This window comes from Monodelphis domestica, chromosome 8, assembly GCF_027887165.1.
Source record: "Monodelphis domestica isolate mMonDom1 chromosome 8, mMonDom1.pri, whole genome shotgun sequence".
In the NCBI taxonomy this organism is placed as follows: domain Eukaryota; kingdom Metazoa; phylum Chordata; class Mammalia; order Didelphimorphia; family Didelphidae; genus Monodelphis; species Monodelphis domestica.
This window is the reverse complement of record NC_077234.1, coordinates 198,266,851-198,288,289: the sequence shown is the minus strand read 5'-3', so window position 1 is coordinate 198,288,289 and position 21,439 is coordinate 198,266,851. Positions and strand designations below refer to the sequence as shown.

At 37.3% G+C, this 21,439-nt stretch overlaps 1 protein-coding gene across 1 annotated transcript in view; it reads right to left on the bottom strand.

Annotated features, from left to right (window-relative positions):
* RFX8 (regulatory factor X8) overlaps window positions 1–21,232 on the bottom strand; it is a 140,981-nt gene extending 119,749 nt beyond the window's left edge. Inside the window, exons 1-2 of the mRNA XM_007501155.3 lie at window positions 21,027–21,232; window positions 9,973–10,096 (exon numbers count right to left, since the gene is read on the bottom strand). Coding sequence (XP_007501217.1) covers window positions 9,973–10,096; window positions 21,027–21,130 — 228 coding nt within the window. The 5' untranslated portion in view covers window positions 21,131–21,232. The remainder of the gene's footprint in view (window positions 1–9,972; window positions 10,097–21,026) is intronic.
* Between the last annotated feature and the right edge of the window lie 207 nt (window positions 21,233–21,439).

Genomic DNA, 21,439 nt, shown 5'->3' with positions numbered 1-21,439 from the left:
GTAGCAACAAGAGAATGTTAAAGTTCAAGAGACGTCCCCTCTACTCTTGGAACAAAGACCACCTCTAAAATAAAAGTCAAGAAAAAAGCCGGGGAAATGAGCAAACAAAGAAAAAAAAACATACCTAACCATAGAAAATTATTATGGGCACAAGGTAGAACAAGGCACAAACTCAGAAGAGGACAATAAGATCAAAGCAGTTACATGCAAAACTTTAAAGTTGATCTCAGATTCTGGAAGAACTCAAAAATGATTTCAAAAATTAATAAAAGAAAGACAAAGGGAAATGGGAGGGGGAAATGAAAACAATAAAAAGAAAACATCATAATAAGCAGAATTAATTAAATAATAAAAAGAGCACAAAATTCAACTGAAGAAAAGAATTCTTTAAAAAGCAGGATTGGCCAAATGGAAAAATATACCAAAAAACTTGATGAAGAAAAGTACTCATTCCAACATTAGAATTGACCAAATGGAAAAAGAAGTTCAAAAACTTACTGAAGAAAATAATTTCTTAAAAATTAGAATTGGGTAAGTGGAAGTTAATAATTTCATGAGACATCAAGAAACAATACAACAAATTCACATGAAAAAATAGGAAAAAAATATTAAATATCTCACTGAAAAAACAACTCACATGGAAAATAGATCCAGAGATCATTTAAGAATTATTGGACTACATAAAAGCTATGATAAAAAAAAAAACAAGTCTAGACTTCATATCACAAGAAATTATCAAAGAAAATTGCCCTTGAACCAGAGGGTAAAATAGAAACTGAAATAATTCACCTATCAGCTCCTGAAAGAGATACCCAAAGGAAAACTCCTAGGAATATTATAGCCAAGTTCCAGAGCTCCCAGGTAACACAAGAAGCCAGAAAGAAACAACTCAAATATCATGGAACTTTTATGATTAAAATTCTCTGGAGACTGTATCTTAATTTATAATTATTTATTAAATAATTTTTAAAATGGGCCATAGAAAGAGAAGGCACCAGCCACATGTGGCCAGTTACCTTCCTTACAAGAGCCAGTCCCAAATGCGCAGCTACTCGTGCCAGGATTCCAAGGGAAAAGCCCCTACTTCCTCCCTATACTTCAATCTATGTTCTTTGTGATGTCCCTTTCCCATGCCTCTGTGATTTGAGCACTCTGACCTCACTCTGGACAAGAGCAGTCATAAGACCTATAGAATGGCAATACAGTGCACATGTCCACTTTTTTCTGCAACACCATCTTAAGCATATTGTTTACTGATAAACAAAAAGCTTGTTTCCACCCTTATTAAGCAAGTGGGGGAGGGAAGCTGAAGAAAATTTTAGTTTCAATCCAAAGATTAAAGTTTTTTTCCCTATAAAATCCCAAAGTTGTCTCAGGGTGCCAAAAAGGGGTACAGGCTACTGTTAAACTTCCACAGAGCCAAAATCAAGATTACACAGGATTTAACATTCCTACACTGAAGGATCAGAGGAATTTGATATTCCAGAAAGCTGATGAGCTAGGCTTATAACAAAGAATCACCTACCCAGCAAAACTGAAACTTTTCTGTAGGGAGGCAGGGGTGTAGTGGGGAGGATGGTCATTTAATGAAATAGAGAATTTCCAAGCATTCAGGATGAAAAGACTAAGACCTGAACAGAAAATTTAATATTTAAAAAATAGACCCAAGAGAAACATGAAAAGAGAAACAGGAAAGAGAAAACTTAAGAAATTTAATGAAGTCAGACTGTTTACATTGCTATATGGGAAGATGATACTTGTAACTCTTGAAAATTTTATCATTATTAGGGTAGTTAGATAGAGAGTGTGGGAATACATTGGCTATTATGACATGATGTCTCCCCCACAAAAAAATCAAGGGGTGAAAGAGGGTTGCTCTGAGAGAAGAAGGGAGAAGTAAAGTGGGGTAAATTATCTCACCTTAAGAGACCCAAAAAACCTTAGAGAGGAATATGAGGGTGATGACAGGCAATGCTTAAACCTTACTCTCATTGGAATTGGCTCAGAGAAGGAATAACATTCATACTCAGTTGGGTATAGAAATCTATCTTACCCTATAAGAAAAAGGAAGGGAATAAAAAAGATGGGGAAGCTAATAGAACTGATTTGGAGAGGCAGTGATTTAGAAGTAAACATGTGTGGAGGGATAAAGTGAAAGAAGAGAGAGAAAGTAGGATTTAAAGGGGGAAATAAGATGAAGGACAATACATAGTACAAGATGTAAAATGAATAATTTTATTATATTGAATTTTAAAAGTTTCGTACAAACAAAATCAGAGTACCCAAGATTAGAAGAAAAACAAAAAACTGGAGGGAAGAAATTTACCACAATTTCTCTGATAAAGGTCTCATTTCTCAAATATAAAGAGAAATAAATTAAATTTATAAAAATGTCATTCCCCAACTGAAAAATGGTCAAAGGATATGAACAGGAATTTTCAGGTGAAGAAATCAAAGCCATTTATAATAATTCAAAAACATGTGCAGGGACAAAATTCAGATACTCATTCATTGTTAATGGAGTTGTGAATTGGTCTAACCATTAGGGAATTATGCCACAAAGGCTATAAAATTATGCATAATTTTTGATCCAGTAATGCCACTACTAGTATTCCAAAGAGATTTTTTTAAGGGAAAGGGGCCTATTTGTACAAAAATATTTATAGCAGGTCTTTTTGGGGAATGACTGAACAGGTTGTGGTATATTATTGTGATGGAATATTATTGTGTTATAAGAAATGATGAGCAGGATAATCTCAGAAACACCTAGAAAGACCTACATGAACTGATGCAGAGTAAAGTTAGCAGAACCAGAAGAACATTGGACACAGTAACAGTAATATTGTAAGATGATTAACTATGAAGACTTATTTATTCTGAGCAATGCAATGATCCAAGACAATTATGAATGAATTCTATGAAGAACTAGACAATATCTTTGAAAATAAAGAGGCTAAGTGGTTTGCCTGAGGCTAAGCAGATAATAAATGAGAGACAGGATTTGAACTGGGGTCCTATAAATCCAAATTTGGTACTCTTTCCAATATACCATGTTGCCTACATTTGGAAAGATTCATTCCCAAATCTGGTCACCAAACAAGATTTATTTGGCTGTAGTGATGCATGACACAATCAAAAATACAAAATAGCAGCAGTCAGTCTTGTGGGAGTCCTTCTACTGCCACAAAGACAATGGTGAAATGGTGGAAAGGATTTGAATGTTTAAAGCATCTGAAAGCATTAATTTAATTGCTAGTATTCTTAACATACTAATTTTGTCCAGTGACCACATAGGTTGACACACCATTAAAGAATTATTATAGTGAATACATATTATAGTGGGCATTCCTCTTTAGACTAAATGACGATTTTAAATCCAAATTTAAATTCTGTGATTCTGTGAAATGAAGACCATCAATAACAACATCCTAACAATGAAGTGAAACCAGAAGGCATGAAGATGTAAACATAAAGATCATTGATAGGTTCTCCTTAGAGAAGAAAATAAAATATTTGATAGAAACAGTTTCAATATGCATCTAAAGGCAATAAGAAATAACATTCCATAGGATGCTTAATCATTTTACCCCCTTATGTGCAAAATGAGTACAAAGTAATCTATTACCATAGAGATAATTGCAATTTCTACACCAAAAGCCATTGCAAAGACAAAGAAGAGATATTGTATGAACTGGATCATATCCTTCAAAATAATGCATTGAAAAATATACATTGAAACTCAGTATCTCCTATGTCAAATGGGTACAAGAAGGATAGTTTCCTATCTCTTCCCACAGCTGTTGGAAAATGTCATTTGTTCAATGTTGGGACTCACAATAAAAAATGTTATCCGCAGACATAGAAGGAACTATCAGAGACTGAATGCAGTTCAAAGCATGCCTCTTTTCGCTTCATTTCCTTCATGATTTTTTTCTAGTATGTGTGATATATGTCTTCTTTCATGACATGGAGAATAGAAATATATATTGCATGACAACACTGATATAACCTATATCAGATTACTTACCATCTTTGGGAGGTCAGAGAGGACGAAGTAAGAGAATTTGGATTTCAAAATATCAGAAAATAGTTGTTGAAAATTGTTTCTACATGTAATTGGGAGGGGGAAGGAATATACCCCATTTTTAAAAAATAAAGAGCACTATACCTAAAAAAGAGAATTCTCTGTCTACACTCAGATTTTGTACTAGTTGGACCATTCATAAAACATCATATTAGAAGGCTAAAGATGACAGAAGACACATGATTGCCACAATATCAACCAAATGTATTTAAATGAGCTCATCACTTTGAAAAATAGGAAATGAACGAGATTAAAAACATTGGTTCTAATAACCTTTCTTACTTATCTACTCATTCAGAGTTTTCCCAAAGGGTTTTTTTTCAGGTCAAGGCCAGCAAACAGAAAAACTCCCTTGGGATGGGAATGGGAGAAATTACAAGGATATTTGTCAAATTCAGGACTTTTTTATATTTCAATAATCAACAAACATTTATTAAGCATATATTGTGCCAGGGACTTCACTAGCCATTGCAGATACATTGCAAATACAAAAATGAAATTCTTCATGCTGGTAAGAAGCTTACTGGACTAAGGAACAGAGAGGGGAAAGATATATTTAGGCATTAGCAATACTAAGTCCATGGTGAGCACCCATCTTGAGGCCCATTCAGCTAATCACTGATATGTGGCCCAAATGTTTTAATTGAAAAGTTCCTTGAACAGAAGACTCCTGTCAACTTTATAGTAGACTATTTTGTCTTTGGGGGAAAACTCAGAAGCAAAGAGAGTCTCTTTTTTGCCTTCGATTGTGTGAGTTGCTTTTATTTTCTTATAATCCCAGTATATACTATAGACCAAAGAGCAAAATCTATTTTAAAATAGATGCAATTCTCCCCTCTAATAGAGAAGACAAATTCATACATAAGTAACACAGAGCAAAAGTATTTCAAAGTAGTTAAATACAAGGAATTGTCAGTGTTTGGTGGGAATCAAGTTTCAGGAAGTAGGAATTCTATAAAAATCTTGTTATAAGCCCTGTCCCAAAGCCCACTGGTTTGGGACTTTCTCCTCACCAGTGGAGATAAATGCCCTACATGAAGGGCATGATGAAATTGCCAAAAAAGGAGAGCTCCAGCTTTTTAAAAAATCTTCTTCAGGACTCTAAGCTTCAAGTCACTCTGGGAGCCTCTAACTTCTAGCTTCAAGAAGGAAGATAGAAGGAGCCATTCCCACTTCAGGATGCTGAAGTAAAAGAATCTGGGAAGACTTGGAGGAGCTGGCTGTATCCATCATCTCCCTATCTCCAGCTTATTGTGCTAGAGATCTCAGGGAATTTTGAACTGAATTATCTTACTCCAAATGAGAGAGCTCCTTCACTCTAGATTGTCTGGTATATATTCTCCTATGTATACCTTCTCCAATTTCTATTTTGCTACGATAATATTAGCCTTTGCTAAAAATAAGCCTCTTGTCACTTGAGGTTTTCCCTACAACATTCTGAAGAAAGAGAGGGATGGAGGATAACTAGTGAAAAGACATGAAGGGGCAGCTAGGTGATTCAGTTAATAGAGAGCCAGACCTAGAGATGGAGGTCCTGGGTTCAGATCCGTCTCAATTCCTAATTGTACAGCCCTAGGCAAGTCACTTAACCTCAACTGCATATCACTTACCAAGGCTGCCTTGGAACTTACCTTCTGTCTTGCAACTGATTCTTAGTATCAATTCTAAGACAGACAGAAAGGACAAAAAAAATGCATGGAAACAGGAGTCTTATGTAAGGAACCAAGATGAGATCAGCTGGGCTAGATCACAAACTGCAAGATGAAGAGTAATGTCCAATGAGGTTGGAAAGATAGGTCGAGACCAGGCTTTGAAGGTCTTTAAAAACTTAAGAGAGGCATCTTATTTTAGCCTGGAAACAGTTGGGAGTCACTGGAGTTGACTGAGTAGGGTAGTAATGTGACCAGATTTTTAAATTCTAAAAGAGAGAAATGTGGGTTGCTTGCTCACTTGATCAAAGAGTTTATAAAGATCTACATCCTTTTCCTGAAGACAGAGCTGGTTTGGGGTACACCATTCTTCATTCGCCAAGCATTTATTAACCACTCGGGCAGTATACTTAGCACTTGTGATAAGAGACCAAAAAAAAAAAAAGAATCCTTTCTTGCCCACAAAAAAATTTCTATTCTATCAAGGAAAGCCATATGTACTTAGCAAATCAAATATAGATACAAATATATGGAAAATTAAGTATATGTACAAAGCAATTTCCAAGGGGAGGGCACCAGCCACTGGGATGAATTGGTGTAGGGCTAGGTAGGAGGGACTTTTTGAAAGAAGTAGTCTTACTAACATAGAGCACTAGTATAGTGCTCTAATGTATATGGAGAACTTTAAAACAGTATTATAGCTACAATTGTTAGGTTATAAAGTTAGCTTCTGTCATTATCCTCATTTTACAGATGATGAAACTGAGGCAGACAGCAGAGGCAGCTCACTCATAAGTGTCTGAGGCTAGATTTGATTTCAGGTCTTTCTGACTCCAAGCCCAGTGAGCAAGGGGAACCCTGAAGGAAGCCAGAGATTCCATGAGGAAGATAAGAGTAGAAACCAGGGGGCAGGGGGCAGGGGGCAGGGGGCAGGGGGAATAGTCTGTGCAACGACCCAGAGATCGATGATCAGAGAACAGCAAACAGCCCATTCTGTCTACAATAGAGTGCATGAAGAGTAGCATGCAATAAGACTGAAGAAGTAGGCTCCAGCCAGATTATGAAGAATTTTAGCAACCAAATGAAGAAAAATATTGTATTCTGAAGGTAAGAGGGAGACATTGGAGATTTTTGAGTAGGGAAGTGACAGGGTCAACCCAGTGCATTAGAAATAGCAGTGTGTGTGTGTGTGTGTGTGTGTGTGTGTGTGTGTGTGTGTGTTCATCCCAGTGGAATTGCTTGTCAACTCTGGGAGAGGAGAGGGAAGAGGGGAGGGAGAAAACATGAATTATGTAACCATGGAAATTTTTTAAATTTAATTTAAAATAAAAATAAAAGTCAATCTGGTCTCAGTAAAGAGGGGAGAAATTGGACGTGATGGCAGCTGTGCACCAGGAGAGGGCAACAATGATCTACACTTGGGGACAAATGAGTGAAGGACTAGAGTGGCTTCTTCTTGTGGGGTCTTGGGTATAGGATGCCTGTAGTGTTCCAGGCTTAATTTAAATTTGGTTAATATGAACCAAGGGAGTCAGGGTGATGTGGTAGAAAGAGTATTGCATTAGGGAATCAGAGGATCTGGATTCATAACTCAGGTTTGCTCCTTACTACCTGTGTGATCTTGGAGAAAATCATTTTAGGTCAGTGGTCCTCAGTTTCCACCTATATAAAATGGCAGAGTTGTACTAGGTAAGCTATCCAATCCTTTCCAGTTCTAAATCTGTGATCCTATGATTCAAGAAAACATTGATTTTTTTTAACTGTGTGGAGGATGAATTAGGGAGGAGAAATAGGAAGTAGGGAGACCCATTAGGAGGCTCAAAAATGGTAGGTGTGACTAATGAAAAGGGGATGATGTGAGAGACATTAATGAGGTCAAACAGACAAAATTTAGCAACTTGACTAGATGTAGAAGGTGAATAGGAGTAATGACTTGAAAATCACTTCAAGTAGCAAACCTGTATAACTGGAAGGACAGAGATAAACGTGAAAGAAATAGATTGTTAGGATGAGGATTGGGTTTAGGCAGAAAGAAAATTAGTCATGTTGAGCTTGAGGTGCTTATGATACAGCCAAGTGGAGATGAATACCAGCCAGTAGAGGATGCAGAAGTGGAGTTCACCAGGAAAAGATGGAACGCTAGATGGGAGATTCAGGAGCAGTTTGGATAGAGATGATAATGTAACTGTAGAGTTAATGAGATGACCAACTTAGAGAGTTGAGACAGAAAAGAGAAGAGCCCCTCCCCCCCAACAAGTATTCTGTTCTTAAAAAAAGAAGTTCATTCATGTATTAATATAAATTAGCTGGATTAAATTGCTTTCCTACTAGCTAAGGAAATAGGAATTTTGCCTGGGGGAAAGAAGCTACAAATAAATGGCACTGAATTTTGAGGCAGAGAACCCAGCTCTGCTCTTTTCAGGGCACCTAGGTGTCACTAGAATGGCAGGCTCAGATTCAGGAAAAACTGAGTTCAAATCTGGCTTCAGACACTGGACAAGTCACTTAGCCCTTTTTGCCTCCGTTTCTTCATATTTAAAATCAGCTAGAGAAGGAAACATAAACCATATCAGAATCTTTGCAAAAAAAAAAACAAAACAAAGCAAAAAGCAAAGGGGCCAAGACTCAAAACAGCTAAGCAACAACAAAAAAATCTTCTTCTTTCAAATACTGTGTAACCTTGGGCAAGTCACTTATTCCTCTGCTTATCTGTAAAATGAAAGGGTTGGAGTATAGGATCTTTAAGACTTCTTCCAGTTCCAAAACCTATAACTCTGTGATTTCAGCAATGTCATTATTGCTTCCAGTGTTACATATCCCCATAAGCCCATCCCTGCCTTCTTATTTGGTGCAATTCTTGTATCTCAGAGGTTAATGGTAGAATCATCATAGCTACAAGCCTCCTTGGCCACAATCCGTCTCCCTTCTCTGCCTGGGTGTCACTGTGATCTGGAGGGTACAATTGTGACAGGCTGTATTAATTTGGGCAAGGTAAACGCTTTGGTTTCAGTTGAGTGTTCACCTAAGGATGTGTGGACCCTATCAGGGCCAAAGGTGTAGCAGGTCCATTTTACCAATTAGCTGGATCAGTGTGCTACAGATTGCAAAGCTACTGACTGGCCAAACTCATCAGAATTGCTAGCTATGACAAGGCAAAGCCCACACTCAGCATATTGCACCCTAAACTGTCATTCTAGGTTGGGGCAGCCCCAGGTAGCTCTGGGATTGTTTAGATCAGTTTCAAGACCAGAAGGCATTAGGTTCAGGTAGGAGATGGACTGGATGTCCCCCACCCAACTAGCAAGCGAGGTATTTCGTGTCCACTGAGCCCAAGGACCCAGAGCCGTCACAGACTTCCCAAATGGTAGCCCATGTGCCAGAAGGGCACTGGAGGACTGTACAGTTCTGTGTGTAGAGGGAGTGGGGAGGGTAAGGGTGGAATCCAGACACCACCTGTTCTTCTGGCTGCCTTCCCAAGAGGGTCAACACACCAGCAAACACCCTGACATGCAGAGAGAGGCAGACCAACAGAGATTGGGGCTGGCTGGCTGTAGCCGGAATCCTGTCTCCTCCGCATGCTCTTTTCATAATGATTGCTCTGTGTTCCCTTACAGAAGGGTGACGGGCTCGGCACTCTCTTGCTCCTTAAATACCCTGACTGAATGCAGCTGTGGCACTCGCCCAGCAAAATAACTCCACCTGCCGCCTTCCCAACAGCTGCCTTTTCCCTTTGTTCCAGGACAGCCTTTGGAGGCTGAGAGCTCTGCCCAGCCATTTACTAAGAAAACACTTTGCGAGGACTCGAGTTTTCTTATATCCCGTCGACGTGTTGTGAGCCCGATTCTTACTTATAAATAAATAGCCTTGCACAAAAAGGTAGAGTCTGGGGGTAAGAGGGAGGGGAAGGACGTGTGGGTGAGACGTTAGGACAGGACTAGTTGAAACAATTGACTTGTACATAAGCCAGGAAATTGTGAAAACAGCAGGACTAGGTGTGGGGCACCCATGGATTACTGACGTTTATGAGCCACTGGCCAGTGGTAAAAGGAGCTCTCTAGTGCGTGCTCTCTCAGCTACGTCCCCGAAGCAGCTCCTCTGCACACATGCCAAGGGGGCAGAAATCACTGACTGTCCCCCTGCCTATCCCGACTGGAGTCACCAAGGGTAAACGAAACTCATCCAGGGGGATGGCTCCTGTTCCTCCCAGGGAATGCTCTTTTTCGGAACTTTGTAACCTACCTTCCCAAATGTGGCTGGGTTCACTTGATTCTGGGCATTCTGTCCACAGGTCTCCACGTATATCTCATACATTAGGCACCGGGGGACACTGTAACCTTCACAAATGCAGAAATTATCAACTAACCTTGAGGAGGGGAGGGTACAAGAAAGAAAACAATGACATCAGTTTCTCTAAAGAAGGAAGTTAGCATAAGAAAACTTAAACCAGTCATAAGCTAGTGGGATCCAAAGAATGCCTGGGTCTCTGTCAATATGCTATATGGATTCCAGCTAATATATTCCAAATAATGAAGTGAAGTGAATCAAACTAGCCAAAGTCATTATTTTTTTACTAATTTACTCATCTAATAACCATTTGTTAAGCCACCTAAAGTTTGCAGAGAACTACACTAAAGGTTGGGGAAGGTCCTTGTACTCACAGAGTTTGAACTTATAAGTCAAAATTTCTGTCCCCAACGAAACCATTTAATGACAACTAGGTAACTATCAGTGTGAAAAATAAATTCCATGTGTTTGAACTTGAATTATTCAGTTATAATTATATAAAATATATTGATGTTTCCAGCCAGGTGGTGTGAATTAGAGTCTCACAAAACACACACACACACACACACACACACACACACATTATATATATATATGTAAATGTATATATGTATATAATGTATAATAATATAATAAAATGTATATATATATAATATTCTCTGTGTGTGTGTGTGTGTGTGTGTGTATACACAATAACTGGGCAACCAGGTGGCACAATGGATTGAGTGCTGGTCCTTGAATCAGAAACAAAGACCTGAGCTCAAATCTAGCCTCAGACACCAAAGAGTTGTGTGACCCTGGGCAAGTCATGTAACCCTGGTTGCCTTAGTTTCCTCATTTGGAAAATGAACTGGAGAAGGAAATGGCAAACCACTCTAGAAAGAAACCCCCAGAAGGATCATAAAGGGTGAGATATGATTAAAATGACTGAACAACAATACATAGTAAAGATTTTAAAACCTTTCAACAATTAGCATGTGGTTGAGGGGAAGGGATAAAATGATACTAAAGAGGGACACAATTAATTTGTCACTTTGCCAGGTTTATTATATTCCATTTTGATATGCCTCTAATAAGAGCAGTAATCATAAATTGAATCATAAAATTGACACTTGAATTTATTTTTTGATATTAGCCACAATATTATACATAATTATTAATTACCTACTTGTAGAGATCTACCAAGTAGACTATAGACTGTCCCAAGATCCATTTTTCTTGTTCTGCCTGACTCACATTCCTGGACAGATTGTATTAACGGCCCACTAGGGTCCTAAACTCTTTTTCTACAACTAATCATTAGAAATAGCCCTCCCTGCAGTGCCTTAGCCCATGCTATTATTAGGTACTTTAAAATGTGATTGCATTATTGAAACTACAGTGAAAAACTGTCTAATACCTGAACACTGCCTAATGTCTTTAGGGGTAGAAGGGATAGGAAAAAATGTTATATTCATGAACCACTTTTCTGCTTGCATTTCTGTGGAAAAGGACAATGACTTGCTAATCTAGAAAGACCTCATGCTTTGAATTCAGCTCTGGAAAACTCTGAAGTCTGAGCTGTGAAATGTAAACTTGTGAAGAATTCAAATATGCTTATGAAAATTCAAATACATTTTCATTTTTTCATGTATGCTTAACTGGTTTTAAGCAAACTTTTTAATGAAAATGAATCAATGATTAGCTTTAGCATCAGAAATGTGAACAGGATTCTTATTAATTTGTTGATTCACTCACAGGAGTGAAAAAAGGATATCCATTGTCACCAATGTAATTTAATATAGTATTGGAAGTTCTAGCAATAGCAATAAGAGAAGAAAAAGAAATTGAAGAAATCAGAATGGACAAACAGGTATTAAAAACTATCTTTTTGCAGACAATATGATACTATATGCGGAAAATCCTAGCAATTCAAATAAAAGTTAGTTGAAACTATCAATAATTTAGACAAAGTAGGACATAAAATAAGCCCATATAAATCATCAGCATTTTTACATTTCACTAACAAAATCTTACAAGCAGAAATAGAAATTAAAATAACCATAGACAGAATAAAATACCTGGGAGTATACCTGCCAAAACTAACCCAAGGACTAATGAATACCTTACATACCTTACACACAAATTTAGATTTAAATAGTTGGAAAAATAGTCATTGTTCATAAGTTGGCAGAGCCAATACAATTAAAATGACAATTCTACCTAAACTAATCTTATTCAATATCATTCCAATTAAATTACCAAAAGTTATTTTATTCAGCTAGAAAAGATAACAAAAATCATTTTGAAAAACAAAAGATCATGAATATCAAATGAATTAATGAAAAAATGTAAAAGAAGGAAGTCTAACAATACCAGATTTTAAACTGTATAAAAAAGTAATTGTCAAAACTCTCTGGTATTGGCTAAGAAATAGAATTGTAGATCAGTGGAACAGAATAGACATACAATAAACAGTAGTAAAAGATTATAATAAACTTATATTTGACAAAGGTATAGATACAAATTTTTGGAATAAGAACTCATTATTTGGTAAAAAAAAAAATAAAATTGCTGGACCAACTGGAACATAGTTTGGAAGAAATTAGGTATAAACCAACATTTTACTTCACTAAGATAGGATCAAATTAAAGAGATATAAGCAAATTAAAAGAACAGGGAACATATTACCTATCAGATTTATGGATAGGAGAGGCATTTATGAGCAAATAAGAGACAAAGAGCACTATAAGATGTAAAATGAGAGAACTTTGTCATTTGTGTAAGAATAAAAGCCATCCTTCAATTGGACAAAAAAAAATAAATGGACAAAAGATTTGAACAGTTTTTGGATGAAGAAATCGAAGTCATATATAGGAAAGTGAAAAAAATGCTCTAAATCACTACTGATTAGAGAAAGGCAAAACAATTCTGAAATATCATCTCATACCTATCAGATTAGTTCAAATGATAAAAGGCAAAATGGCAAATGTTAGAGGAGATGTGGGAAAACAGGGACACTAATGGTAGAACTGTGAGATGATCCAACCATCTTGGAGAGTAATTTAGAATTATGCCAGGAGAATTATAAATCTGTGTATGCCCTTAGACCAAGCAATAGTATTGTTGTTTCCCAAGGAGATGGAGAAGGGGGAGGAAAAGAATCTGTATGTTCTAAAATATTTATAGCAGCTCTCTTTGTGGTGGCAAAGAATTAGAAATGGAGGGGATGCCCATCAATTCAAGAATGGTTGAACAAACTGTGGTATATGATTGTGGTGGAATACTACTGTACTGGAAGAAATGATGAGCAGATTAATTTTTTCAACTTGGAAAAACCTACATGAAATAATGAAGACTGAAATGAGTAGAACCAAGAAACCATTATGAACAGCTAGAGAATTAATATTTGAAGAATAACTTATGAATATCCATTTCTAGAGAATGAACCAAAAAATAGAAATGTGAAAAACACAATCTATATGTACACATATTTTTGTCAGGTCATACTTTCTATGGTGCAAAAAGAGAAGAGTGGGTCTGAGAAACCTGGAAATAAATTATCTTTAAAAATAAATATGCAAAAATTTAAAAAAATAACTCTCCTTTATAATTAAAAAATTGTTGATTGTCTTTACCTTAAACATAAGCTAGTGTTGAAGTTTATTATATATATATATATATACTTGTTTTTCATATTTTCAAATATAGCATTATATCAAAAAAGCTGGTCTCATTCTGGATATTCAGGGATATCTGAAAAGTCTCCTCTATGAACACTAATAATTTCTATCCTAGACATATTGTACAGGGTGTAGGTGATCTTGGTGCACTTGATGTGACTCCATCTTCTCAATGTATTTGCTCTAAATATCCCAGATGGCAAACTCTTGGAGTGAGTATATCTTTATCTGTTCATTAACTCCCATATTTACAACAGTGCCTTTCCCATATTAAGTAATTAATAAATGTTACTTAACAAAAAAAAAAAGAACAAATGGGCTTGTCTGCCCATGCCATTTTCAAACTCTTCAAAACCAGCAGCTATATCAATTTGTTCAGTAACTTGCATAACACTTAAAATACTGTCTGGCCTCTATTAAGTGTTTAATAAGTGTTGAATGAATAATTTTGCCCATGATGTTTCTCAGCAATGTATAGCTATAGCCAAAATGTATTGCATCCAGTAGGTTGCTCAATAAATATTTGTCTAGCAAATATATCAGCAGCATAAAATTGTGCTTCTTTATCCTCAGTAAGTTTTTCTTTAGTTCCCTTTGTCCTGTTATCTCATTTTCTCTCTCCCATTAAGCACTATCTTGGGTTTATGGTGATTATTCTTTTTCTATACAAGTCCAGCCCAGTGGAGGAGGAAGTGGCATGAATTACTCTATTGCTCAAAGCCTGGATTAATTTGTCATAGGTGAATCTTTCTTGCCACTTACTGTTCAATATGACTCAACTGTGCCACTGTTCAAGAATCCATCATGGGGAGTACTTAAACAAAAATGCTGAGATATGAAAAATCAATTGGTGGGGCAACTAGGTAGCTCAGTGGACTGAGTCCCAGACCTAAAGACAGGAACTCCTGGGTTCAAATTTGGCCTCAGACACTTCCTAGCTGTGTAATCCTGGGCAAGTCAGTTAAGCCCTATTACCTAGCCCTTACTGCTCTTCTGCCTTAAAGTCAATACATAATATTGATTCTAAGAATGTTAAGGGTTGTTTTTTTAAATCATTCAGTCTTACAAGACATAAAGCTATAGGCCATCCTAGAAATGCCATCATTCATAGGAATTTGATTTTGAACTCTCCAGAGCCATATAGAGGGGAACTTCCTGTGGGGGGAAGAACTCTTCTTTGAGTTCAAATCTGGCCTCAGACATTTACTAGCTGTCACAAGTTACTTCACCTGGTTTGCCTGTTTCCTCATCCATAAAATAAGTTGGAGAAGGAAAAGGCAAATCAACAATCTTTGTCAAGGAAATCCCAAATGGGGTCCCAAAGAGTTGAACAACTGAACAACAACAAATTTGCTTCCTCTAAATCAGTTGTTGCTGGTGGCAGCCAACACTGAATATTTGTAATTCAGACAATGAAATGAGGGTCAGATGATCTGAGACAGTCTTTAGCACCATTAGATATATGACTTGGCCACATTTTTCTCTCCTGTAAAACTAAAATAATATTTCTTTTATCTGCCTCACAGGACTGTTGTAAGGATCAAATAATGCAATGCATATAAAATATCTCCTTTCCCCCCACTCTGGATTTTTTTTATTGGTGTAGATCTAGGGAACTTCCGTGTGAGGAAACTCCCTCTACCAATGCAAATTGGCAGCTGTCTTTGCAACACAATCTTCCAAAGTTGCCAGTGGGCACAAAGTGGTTAAACATTTTGCCCAGGGTCAAATGCACTCTGTGATAGAAATGGGACAGGAATCCCCATGTTCCTGAATCTAAGGCTGGCACATTGTGCCATTAGACTATTTTGGAATATGCTGGCTGTAATGTCAATAATAATAGCTAGCATTAATGGATACCACTTTGTTTGCAAAAACCTTTACACTTGTTGTCTCATTCAATCTCCACAACAACCTGTTGACATAGCTTGCTTTTATTATTCCTATTTTACAAATGAGAAAATTTACTCTTAGAGTTAGCAAGCCTCTGTAGCAGGATACAAACTCAGAACTTCATTCCAAGTCCGATGTCCCAATCACTGCAGCATCCAGCTGCCTCAAGTGTCTAGAACATAGAGCGTATCATTCAATGCCATGTAGGGGTGCATAAAAGAAATATCTTTCAAGTTCTGCCCCCAGACAAGGCTAGGATTGGTAAGATGCCATTGCTGAGAGTCAAGGTGCATTCATGAACTCTTCATCTTTTTTTTGTTGTTAGGTGAGACGCGTGTTGACATTTGCTAACTAATGTCTGGCACGTGCTCCCAGAGTTGAGGAGACCACTGGCAGTTCACACCTCCCAATTCCCAGGAGAGCTGAATGACTCTTCTAACGTTACCACCACATGCAGAGAAATTCCCCCGCTGGGATCAGTTGGTGCCAGACAATGGCCCTGTTATAATAAGAATGTCCAGATCTCTGAAGAATCACTATGACTCCTTGTCATAATTCAATGCAGGAGGGGGTATGTGGGCTCATAACAGTGGCCTAAAGTCATCAGAGGTTCATTAATGTCTCTAAGCCAATTCCAGAGCCTTGAGACAAGTGATTGTCTAATTAAAAAATTAACCCTTGCTAGTTATCATTCTAAACAGGGAAGAGCTCTCCTAATTAGCCTATCACTTCTCTTCATTCCTTCCAAAGGAAGCCTGGTTTTGCTCAGAGACTTTGCCTTGTGTCTGCACAGTTTACATGCAAGCAATGCAAGTCTTTTGAAATGCTTGCTTTTGCCAACATGTTGCATCCTCCATGACACAGTGTTGTTGTTTTTGAGTCCCTTTGCATTAGGTAAACTGGTACTAGTTTCCTAGTACTGGATTAAATGTACAATGTAAACAAATACAATCTATTATCAAAGACTGGAAATCTGAAAAATGGCCATCTGTTGCAAAACCATTCTCTCCCATTTGAAATTGGGCAAATAATAGTACACTGAGGTAGAGAGCAGGTGAGGAGACATAAGAAGGAATAAAATCTTTCATATTAATAGTCACCTCTATGAATAATATAGAATAGGTTTTGAGTAAAAATGCGTGCATAAACCAGTGGAATTGCTTGTCAGCTCTGGGAGGGGGGAGGGAAAAGGGGAGGGAGAGAACATGAAACATGTAGCCATGGGAAAATATTCTAAATAACAAACACTATATATATACATATATATATATATATATATATATATATATATAAATTCTGTCACCTCCAATCATGCTACAAACCATCCCAAAGATAGAGGATGTCATCATTATTAACCATTAGTTTGCTTGTGAAGACTTGTAGCTTCATTAATGTCAGTTTCCTGCCAGGAACACTGTATTTACTAATTAAGTTTTATTATTATTAAATTTAATTAATTTCAAAAAATAAATATTAAGCAAATTTTAATTTTAAAAAATTTTAATTAAAATTAAAAACTAATTTGCTAATTAAGAATATCACTTTCTCTGCAACTGAAAGATGCCTACAAGCCCTAAGGGATTAAGTGAATTCCTAAGGATCTAAAAGTCAGTATGTGACAAAGGCTGCCTTCAGACCAAATCTTTTGGACTCCAAAGACAACTTTCTATCCACTATACCATATTATCTCACATCTGAATTGTGCCAGCTACATTTTCTGGGGCAGGTAGGTAGCCCAGTGGATAGAGTACCAGGTCTGGAGTCACTTTGCCCTGATATCTCAGGTGCTTCATCTGTAAAATGAGCTGGAGAAGGAAATGGCAAACCACTAAAAAACCAAATGGGGTCTTAAAGAGTCAGACATGACTAAAAACTGAACAACAAATTTACTCCCTCTAAAGCAGTTGTTGCAGGTCACAATCAATACTAGATAGTCCTAATTTCAGATACTCTATGTGCCAGATGTGGGACTTGAATCCAGGGCTTCCTGGCATTAAGTCCTGCTCTATCCACTATGCAACACTATCTCTCAATGAGTTACTGATTTTGGTGCGCACGTGTGCACTGGCAATGCACATGGCACCACTGTATTATTCCAAAAACAGGCTCTCCTTCTCTAAATCTGGCTTCTATAAAATGTGAATCATCTGATCATCCCCTGAATACTATTGGGTCTCTGAAGCTTGCCTCCATGTGACTCCAATATATAAACTCTGATTGTTGATGGCAATGAATCACTGAATGGCATTTTATTATTAAAGAAAGTATCAAGAAAGACAAATGGAGGCTTCATTCACTTGGGAGTCTAATTTTTCAGATAAATCAACCAATAGTTCATATGCATGTCTTTTCCCCACTCTGATCCAGGCAGTTTATATCTGATGTTCAGACCAATATGATACCCCTCTCAAGCATAGTTCTTCTGTAAAATGCTTTTGTGAGTGGAAAGGAATTAACAACGTAGCTTTCACAGGCTGTAGTCCCAAGAAATAGCTGGCAACAAGCTGAGCTGGTAATTTTAGGTTGGAATTGGGTTTCCCAAACTAATTTGGCCCCAGGGGGACTTTGGGACATTAACTAGATAAAGAGCCTGTAAATGCTAGTCACAGGAGTCTGGAAGGGGGAGGAATTACCCTGAGGACAAAGGAAGGGTCATCATCATCATAAATTAGATCATGGAACTTAAAAGCATATGAAACATTATCTATCAGATTTGTGGAGAGAAGAATTTATGACTAAACAAGAGATAGAGAGCTTTGCGAGATGTAAAATGGATAATTTTGATTACATTAAAAAGGTTTTGTATAAATAAAACTAATGTAGCCAATATTAGAAGGAAAGCAGAAAATTGGGGGGAATTATTTATAGATAGTTTCTCAAATAAAAGCCTCATATCCCAAATAAATAAGGAACTTTGTTAAAGTTATAAGAATGTGAATAACTCCCCAGTTGATAAATAGTCAAAGAACATGAATAGGCAGTTTTTGAAGAAAGAAATCTTTCTATCTAAATCAGTGTTGACTAGAGAAATGCAAATTGAAACAACTTTGAGATATAATCTTATACATTTTAGATTGGCCAAAAAGGGGAAAATGTTGGTGGGGATGTGGAAGAACGTGGACACTAATACACTATTAGTGGAACTGTGAACTGTTCCAACTATTCTGGAGAACAGTTTGGATTTATACCACCAGAGTTCTAAAACTATGCATACTCTTAGGCCCAGAAATATCGCTCTTGGGTCTGTATCCCAAGAAAATCAGGAGAAAAGGAAAAGAACTTATATATTCTAAAATATTTCTAGCAACTCTCTTTGTGGTGGCAAGAATTAGAAATTGAGGGGATGCCTATCAATTGGGGAATGGTTGAAAATAAACAGATTTATTTTAAAAAACAACATAGACTTGCATGAAATAATGAAAAGTAGTGAAATGAGAAAGAACCAAGAGAGAATACTGCATACTATAATGTTAATGTTATTCAAAAGGTAAATGGGAATGACTAAATTATTCTGAATTATATGAATATTCACATCAAATATAAAGGACTATGAAGGAAGATACTATCCATCTCCAGAGAAAGAACTGACATGGAACTAGATAATGTAGGGTTTCACTTATATATGTGTCAAATGTTGGCCTCTAAATCAAGATGGGAAAGGAAATGGGTTGGAATTCAAACATAAGAAATAAAAGAAATCTAAAAAAAAAAAGAAATAGAGAAGACAACGAAAGGAGAATTAAAAGGAAAAGTCATCATCACAGAATCACAGTACTACAAGATCAGACTTTAAAGGGACTTTAGAAACCATTGAGTCCAACACTCCTATTTTAAAAATGAAATAAAGAGACCCAAAGGCAAGTTTAAAAAAAAACTCTTAAGTTCAACTATGCAGTTAAGAGTCAAAGGAAGGATCTGAGCATAGGTCTTCTGACTTCCTCATAGTGTGAAGGAGCACAGATTGGAATCTGGGAAAATTTAGCACAAAATCAAGGAAAATAAATCCATTTTTATAATAAATAACTTCGTATTTAAAAAGGGAAAATCATTAATTTCAGTATATCATCATAAATCCTCTATTCATAGTATTCTACAGAATAGGTGGGAAATGCTGAGTTAGTGAGTGAGTGAACAAAAACTGGTAAAGAGTAGGTGCTTAACAAATACTTATTGATTGATTTATTGCAGGAGTGCTATGTGATATTGCCAGATACTAGTTACACTGTACTCAGTTTCATCTGAAAAGATTTCATCAAAAGGGGGCAGCATTGTCTTACAGTGGAAAGAGATCCTGGTCCTGTCATTTACTAGTTGCAGGACCATGGGAAAGTGATTAAACTTTCTTGAGCCTCAGTTTCTTCACCTGTAAAATAGGAATTGTAGTATTCAAACTGCCTACTTCAAATGATTTTTTTTTTGATGAAAGTGTTTTTGTAAACCTTAAGGGACTATATAAATGCTGTTATTGAGTTATTGGGTTTTTTTTTGTTTGATCTCAGATAAGATGTAATTTTCTTTTTTTAGCTTGAAAGGTAGTAAAAGACCTTCCACTCATTCCAAAATTAGTCTCTAGCACATGTATTTGTGTTTCATACAAATATTTTTTTCTTCACAAAATGAATTTTAAAACCTGGATATTTTACTCAAAGGAATATGTCTTATAACTATTTAAAAAATATATTACCTCTTTACTCAGATAAGAAATGCACACTAAAGTTTTGGAGCTGGTTTCAATTATTTTTCTACCAATATAAAAGCTATTCAGCTCAGAATTGTGGAATAATTAATCCCACTGAAACTTTTTCTTTTTAGAGCTTTTTCTGTCACTATTTAAATTTCAAAAGGCAGAAATGAATTTCAAAAACAATTTGTAGTACATCATTAAGTTACAAACGTATGCTAAGTCAGAAAACACCCATTTTAACATTTTATACTGCAGAACCACATTACTTTCCCACAAAGCTGCACAAACAGATATATGTGCAAATAAGAGTGATTCTCTTCTTCCCAACCCCACCCCATCAGGATATTTGGGTATACTTTCCCTAGGAGATGCTACCTTGGGGGGGAGGGGAGTGGGGGAACCGGAACATTTCTTTATAAGGTGTCCCAAAAGTAAGTGCAGTTTTAAATTATTATAGCTATATTGCTGGATTTCTGTTAATGAACGGAACCTAGAATTTTGCATTTTCTCTTGTTAATACCAAGCTATTCTATAGAGGACTGGGGAACCTGTAAGGAGTGGAAACTTTTCCACTTTTCCCGTCTCTCCTTCCCGAACTCCCTTTTAAAATAAATACATGATGTTGCGATAAACACTGGAACTAGGCAGTCTCAGGGGTCACCACTTATTCACAACACCCTTGAGGTCAGAAGTACGGCTAGGATTTTCCTAGACCTGGCACTGAAACGTGGGGCAAGTCTGAGCTTGGCGCAGCTGTGGCCACCGCTCACCACTGTATGATGCCGCTATGCAGGCTCCTGCTGCTGCTGCCGCCGCCACCACCGCCACCACCGCCACCGCCGCTGGACGGAGTGCTCCGCACACCCTCCGCCATACCAGGCGGGTCCTGGGGCGGAGGGAGGAAAGGAGAGAAGGCGGCGGGGGTGGCAGCGCTTCTGCCTTCACCAAGACTGCACGGGGCTGGAGCGACCGGCCTCACGGGTGTTTACTTTAGAGTGGAGCGCGTGGGGGCTGGGGGTGGGGAAGAACGCAGTCTCGAGGTGCCTCCAGATCCGGTCCTCCCAGTCCGTGGGCAGCCAGTTTCCCTCTCCCTGCAGCGTTTTTGGGGGGGCTACTAGTCACATACTCCCAGTATGTTAGAGATGTAGACTCCATATATTTGGAAGAGTTAGTCTGTCCTGGG